General features: G+C 42.0%; 1 protein-coding gene across 1 annotated transcript; it reads right to left on the bottom strand.

The window, feature by feature from the left end:
- Positions 1–3,151: 3,151 nt before the first annotated feature.
- zgc:111868 (uncharacterized protein LOC556628 homolog) lies at positions 3,152–7,016 on the bottom strand. The gene is made up of 3 exons (XM_057358880.1): positions 6,342–7,016; positions 6,191–6,246; positions 3,152–6,116 (listed from the first exon to the last, which is right to left on the bottom strand). The coding sequence occupies exons 1-3, from the start codon at positions 6,359–6,361 to the stop codon at positions 3,715–3,717; spliced, it is 2,478 nt and encodes an 825-aa protein (XP_057214863.1). The 5' UTR covers positions 6,362–7,016; the 3' UTR covers positions 3,152–3,714.

The raw sequence follows: 7,016 nt of genomic DNA, 5'->3' as shown, positions 1-7,016 counted from the left end.
CAAACCCATGTATGCATTCGAACTCATGCAGTTGTCTTTTATAGGCCTTTGTCTGTCCGCTCAGATCACTTAAGCAATTATACAAAATATTGCTCACCTGTGAAGACTTAGTTGCCTAGTCAATAATATAATTAATATATTTGGTTCACCTGTCTCAGATATTGGCAGCCAATAGGCATGCTCTTCAGAAAACCATTACAATGCATTTTTTTAGTTAACTTCTGCTATGAAGTTAACAACAAAATACTTCGTTTTTTTCTCACTACAATTTAATAACATTATTTTACAGGGAATAAAACTTGAAAATATTAGAATTGCTCATATAGTTTAAAGAATATAGATTGTCAAGTCTTTGATGGCGCTTCTAAAATGCAATATTGAATTCTTTTCTGTGGAAGTGGGAGGTGCCAAAACTATTGCTGGCAGATCTAGTTTCATTTTTACTTTAAATACACATACATTGTTTCCTATGGCCATTTTCCCAATTGGAGCTTCTTTAACATTTAGGATATTTAAGATGGCCTGCTTATACATACATAAAACATGCAATGATGTTTACGTGTGGCTGGAGGAAAAAGGGTTTCAGAAATGGCAGATAACACAAATCTGATTATGTCCATCAGAGAAAATGTTTACCTGTGACTTGAATGTTGCAGATATTAGCTCAGTGTTGTTCTCTGCTAACAAAGAGTGCAGAAATCAATATTGTTTACTATTAAGAACCAGAAGCCTCATTCACAATTCCATCGACATTTTTAAAATGTTAATTTTAATCTCAAATATGTGAGAACAAATAAAACAAAAGCTGTAAGCAGCACCACCGGGGCCAAGCCCACCTTATGCAGCAAGCGCAAGGCTGCATCGGCACAGAGCCACAAGAGCAATTAAAGCTGCGAGCAGCAATGATCGGGCCCTCGCGGAAAGTGCCACCGCAACCCGATTGCATAAGGAAAACAGTGAATGGCAGGCGATAAAATTAATGCAGGCGAATTATAGTAGGTAGTAGGTATAGTAGGTGATGCGTTTCAAATTTGGTGCCGATACATCATATGGTTCAAAAGATATCACGATTGATGACAAATTTCAAAATGGTCGGACGGGCCAATCATCCAATCGTGACAGAATCATAATTATACGATCCTGCATGACACGAGGAATCCGTAGACACAGAGATCTCGGCTTTCTGACAAACATTTCAAAAGTTAAGAGCAAAAATAGCTATTTTTCAAATCTCGCGACCCATTGTTGGAGCTGTGCCCCATTTTGCAAGGACGCCCAGTCCGAGGTGTCGATGAAGCGTACAAAGTCTTGTACCGATAGATCGATAAATGTTTGAGATACGGCCGAAGATCCATTTTTGGGTCAACTTTGAAAAGTTTGCGGCGGCGTAACTTTTGAGCAACAGCAAAAATCTCCATTCCGGAGCATCATGTCTATGCTGCTCAGTCCAAAGATCGTCTCAGCCGATTTTCATGAAAATCGATCACAATTTCTAGGACTAGTAGCGAAAAAACGCAATACTGTACTTTTTGAGATGGCAACTACTGTAATGGGCGGAGTCTTAGTGTAACGCATGGAATGCGATGAACTTGATGAGTGCATGACGTGTGCTGAGTAGAGTTTTTGTACATCAATGGGTTCAAAAGTTATAGCCGTTTGAAAAGTGCATATTTTAACTGCTGGTGGCGCTATGGAGTGAATGCTAGAGACCCCATACTTAGTCACATGACTAAGGAGTACCACCTCTAGGAGTGTGCCAATTTTCACCATTTTCCAATGTACGGTTCATAGGGCTACCATAGACTACCATTGGTTAAGAATAATAATAATGCTGACAAGAACAATAGAGGCCATAACCTCTTTGGGGCTTGGCCCATAAAAAGGATAGATGAAACTACTAGTTATGTAGGAAGCTGGTTGCCTATGACACTCATCAATTATATATTTTTGTATAAAAATATTTGACTTCAAAACTTAGAGACTGACCAATCAGAATCGTTTTTTCAAAACCTAAGATTAAAAAATCCAAACACACTAGAAACAAACCCAATTCCAGGAGGAATTTCACACCCACCTCAAAAAACTCAGACACCCGTTAAATTCTGTGAAAAACCATTAGAGATGGTTTACCCAAAAATGAAAATTCATTCATTTAGTCACCCTTATGTCATTTCAAATCTGTATAACTTTCTTCTGCAGAACAAAATTTAAGATATTTTTCAGAAAAATGCTGATAACCAAACAAAACTAAACACCTTCCCTGCGTTCCAATTCGCCTACTTATACTGGCCCTCATAGTAGGTACTGTTTTTGTGTTGGAATAGTAGGTACTTTTGAGTACATGGCAAAAGAGATTGCACACACTGGGACATACTAACAGGAAGTGGCCGTTGTTGCCTAGACAACATTGTGGCCAATAACCGTCACACACATCAAAATACAGCTCTTCTTTCCATTATGAATTTATTCACTCATTATTACGTATGTAATGATTACTGAATACTTACATTTGTTCATTTAGTGACGCATCAGTTATATAATTTAAACACCTTCCCTGCGTTCCAATTCGCCTACTTATACTAGCCCTCATAGTATATATAATTTATTAATGCAGTGGAGAGTCACTAAACTCTGCCTACTCGCGGTGAGTTGTGAGTAATATCAGCCGTCAGATTCTGCATCGTACTGCACTTCGAATTTCTAACAGAAGTAGGAGACCATCCATGAATCTTTGGAATATTTTCAACATTCTACGATTTAGGACATGCTAATTCTACTTCCGAATACTATTAGGACAGATAGTATGCTGATTGGAAGGGAGAGTTGGATATCCATTGTATAGACAAAACCTCGAAGACCTTCCTCAATCTCTTTTGTGCACAGACAAAACTCCAAAATTTGAACATGAGGGTGAATAAATACTGACAGAATTTTTATTTCTGGGTGAACTATCCCTTTACACCCTGCATTGAGTGCACTCCAAATAAGTCTTCTGTGAAATCTAAAGACAATAAACCTGTGAACGTGTATAAAACTTGTTGCCATGTCTCGGTTTATAGATAAATTAATATTTGACTATTGTAGGTGGTGGTGTTAAAATTTCTAAAAGACTTCCTCCAAAGAATCATTGAATTACCACAGGAGAGCAATTACCCAGAGTCACAGGTGTGTTTGGTGTACATGTGCGCCAAGTGTCTTACGCTCTCGGCTCAAAATCAGATGAGATGTAGGTTGACCTGTCTAGCTGATGAATTTTTATTGCTCTTTTAATAGCAATGGAATCTTTCTGTCTGAGGAGCTGAAAGATCACATTCATTAAAGTCTATGGACAGGACTGTGAATGAGCTCGCATTCAGTTCCTCATAAGATCACAAATCGAGAAAATAAACCAACACACACCAACCTGCAATGAACAAACTTTTAAATGACAAACAGTTGGTTAGCCAATTTACATTAGGTAACACCAACCTTTGGAATGTAGTCAACATTAAAAACCTTGATACTTCTAACAAGTTTCATCAATAGCATAGAAACACAACAAGGGCTGTTTGCGTTTGAGCAGTATTTTATCCCGGTTTGAACAGAAATAGCCTATGGGAGAAACCTAGAGTTCAGGCTTTAAAGTAAAGACTCGACAAAGGAATACTTCCAAAACATTTATTGAACAACAAAACCATTATGGTGCTTTGTGGCAACGCTCATGGCACAAACCCATTAGCCCTTAACCCCATAGTATCCGCTTAAGGAGCCAAGAGATGGCGTGGAGACTGGAGCACTCTGGCCAAATGAGGAATCATATCTACCGGATAGCACAGATGTGGAGCCACCGGATAGTCCCTGATTTCCAACACTTGCTCCAGAACCAGCAGATTCACTCAAAGTTTGAGCTTGGGATGAAGCAGAAGACACACCTTCTGAAGCTGCATGGACGCTTGAGCCTGAAGATGGAGTCATGGAACCGGAGGGGTGTCCAAAAGGTGACACTTGGCTACTAACAGATGCACTCTGGGGCACAGAATCCACAGGAGAGCTCAAAGCTTGCAAAGAGGAAAGGCTACTGGAAGCTTGAGAAGAGCCACTCTGAAATGCTGCATCAGGGACCTGAATGCCACTTGAAACTGCTGCAGTCTGGCTAGCAAAAGACATGCTTGTATCCGTAGGTGCAAGGACCTCCTTGGCCAAAGCACCTTGAGACAGGAGAGAGGACCCAACAGAAGAACTGCTTTCTCCCTGCGCAGACAGATAGCCACTGGAAGATGTTGGTTGTCCACCAGCTTCAGTTGAAGAGAGTGGTGAATGCTGGCTGGAAGAGCTCTGACCACTAGTAGACTGGCTAGAAACGCCAAGAGATGAGGCACCAAACTTGGCATATGCAGGGGAACCAGGGGTGTACCGTCCAACACTGCCCAGGGACTGAGACGAGCCAGTGTAACTGCCCCTACTCTGTGTGAGAAGCCGACTTGTACCTCCAGCCACTGAGGAAAACCTACTGGAACTCTGGACACTTGGAGGGGAAAAGCTGGTCTGCGTCAGAGCTGCACCGGAAGTTGGAAAATTGCTATATATCCTCCTAGAGGTAGTAGGCTGCCAGGTCTGAGACTGCAGGCTCGAAGACATGGAAGACCCACTTGAGGTAGCATGAGTGTACACGGGCACTTTAACATCCAGAGAAGGTGCAGGAGCATACTGGCCAGCAGCAACTTGAGGCTGAAGAGATGCAATGTTGGAGCCAACTTCTCTCTGTGCAGATGCATAACGACTTGAAGCACCCAGTGTACCACCAGTCGTGCCCTGTGAACTTGATGCATAAAGGCTTGGACCGCTGGTTAACTTACTAGGTACTCCCAAGGGTGAGGAAGCAGGTTTGGAATATGCAGGGGCATAATGAGCAGAAGAGCTCAGAGACTGAGCCAAACCACCGTAACTACCTGCTCCTTGTGTGGAAACTGGTTGACTTGGACCACTGCCAGATGCTAGGGAGAACCTACTGGGAAACTTGGCACCTTGAGATGGAGTGCCATTCTGTGAAACTGCTGTACTTGAGGTCTGAAAGCCTTGGGATGACAGAGAGGCAGCTTTCTGCCATTTTTGAGGGGCTTGGCTCTGGGACAAGGAAAGCGCACTGCCAGCAGCTTGACTATACAGACTAGAACCACTTTGGGGCAATGGCATAGAAGCACTAGAATACAGGGAAGCAGGGGCACTTTGACTAAGATGTCCAGAGGCTAAGGACTTACTGGGAGCTGGGGCACTCAGAACAGAAAACCTACTCTGTGACCAAGCTGCACCAGAGCTCGGACTACCTTGGGAGAAGCTAGATACAGAAGGCTGCAATCTTTGAGAAGTCTGTTTTTGGGACAGAGACTGTGCACTAGCTTGATTATACTGATTAGACGTAGACTGAGCTGCAGCCATGGATGCACTTGCATACTGTGGAGAACCAAAGGCTAGTTGACTGGGGCTGCCCTGAGACTGTACATGCAAACCAACAGGGTGGCTACTCTCACCTTGAGCCAGACCAGAGAGACGGGACGTTGTGAACTGACTAGACCCACCCTGGGAGCCAGAACTAAGTGCAAACTGGGAAGTCTTAACACTGGAGGGGGCAGAAACAGTCATAGACAAGGAACCAAGACTGGGATATGCAGAAGACACGGGCCTATACTGACTTGAAGTACTCTGAGACTGTGAGGACAAGCCACTAAGACTGGCACTTCCTCCCTGCACAGAATCAATCTGTCTAGAACTTGCTGTGAATTTTGAGTTAGAACTGTCCTGAGAAGTTGAGGTAAAGTGGCTTGGGGAACCTTGCCTGCTTGTAACCTGGCTGGTAAACCTTCCAGATGAGGACAATAGCTTGGCATGGGCAGGAGACCCAGGGGCATGTAGACTGGATGCACCAAGTAATTGAGTTGCTCCACTTCCTTGAGAGTGCAACTGGCTAGACATCCCACCCTGTGAAAACAGGGAGCTGCTAGGACTTTTCACAGCAAGCACATTGGAGTGTACATCAAGGGGAAAATTCTTAGTCGAAGCATCTGACAAAGACTTGAATCCCCGAGGTGAAAAGGCCTTGTGGTAACGCAAGCTACGTGGATTAACTTGAGAATTCAAACCTGCAGAACAGAGAAATGAAAACTCAGGCAAAGCAGAGACTCAAGTGACACATTGAATGAAATCTGTTACTCACTTGGATATCCAATAGCATGTTTCCATAAAGTCAGGAAGACTAATAGTAAGTGGAACCTACAAAAACAACAACAACAAAAAAGTGAACACGGGAGAAAAACACAACACCAGGAGAAAAACACAAAAAGAGCATTTCGCTTAAAACTAGCAACCTTCTCCACTGTTGATCCATAGCATGAAAATCTGTTACCCAAAACCACTCCAGCAAACTGCACTGCTATGCTTAAACCACAGCAACTACAAACCCATGTATGCATTCGAACTCATGCAGTTGTCTTTTATAGGCCTTTGTCTGTCGCTCAGATCACTTAAGCAATTATACAAAATATTGCTCACCTGTGAAGACTTAATTGCCTAGTCAATAATATAATTAATATATTTGGTTCACCTGTCTCAGATATTGGCAGCCAATAGGCATGCTCTTCAGAAAACCATTACAATGCATTTTTTTAGTTAACTTCGGCTATGAAGTTAACAACAAAATACTTCGTTTTTTTCTCACTGCAACTTTAATAACATTATTTTACAGGGAATAATACTTGAATATATTAGAATTGCTCATATAGTTTAAAGAATATAGATTGTCAAGTCTTTGATGGCGCTTGTAAAATGCAATATTGAATTCTTTTCTGTGGTAGTGGGAGGTGCCAAAACTATTGCTGGCAGATCTAGTTTCATTTTTACTTTAAATACACATACATTGTTTCCTATGGCCATTTTCTCAATTGGAGTTTCTTTAACATTTAGGATATTTAAGATGGCCTTCTTATACATACATAAAACATGCAATGATGTTTACGTGTGGCTGGAGGAAAATGGGTTTCAGA

Source organism: Triplophysa rosa, linkage group LG18 (genome assembly GCF_024868665.1).
Source record: "Triplophysa rosa linkage group LG18, Trosa_1v2, whole genome shotgun sequence".
Taxonomy (NCBI): domain Eukaryota; kingdom Metazoa; phylum Chordata; class Actinopteri; order Cypriniformes; family Nemacheilidae; genus Triplophysa; species Triplophysa rosa.
The sequence above is the reverse complement of the archived record's forward strand: the minus strand, read 5'-3'. Positions and strand labels throughout refer to the sequence as shown.

Excerpts from the sequence above, each read along its gene's own strand:
- zgc:111868 (XM_057358880.1), bottom strand. The coding sequence starts at position 6,361 with ATGGATCAACAGTGGAGAAG. Across the intron at positions 6,247-6,341 it reads ATGGATCAACAGTGGAGAAG|GTTCCACTTACTATTAGTCT; the intron begins GTTGCTAGTTTT and ends TTGTTTTTGTAG. Across the intron at positions 6,117-6,190 it reads ACATGCTATTGGATATCCAA|GTTTGAATTCTCAAGTTAAT; the intron begins GTGAGTAACAGA and ends TCTGTTCTGCAG.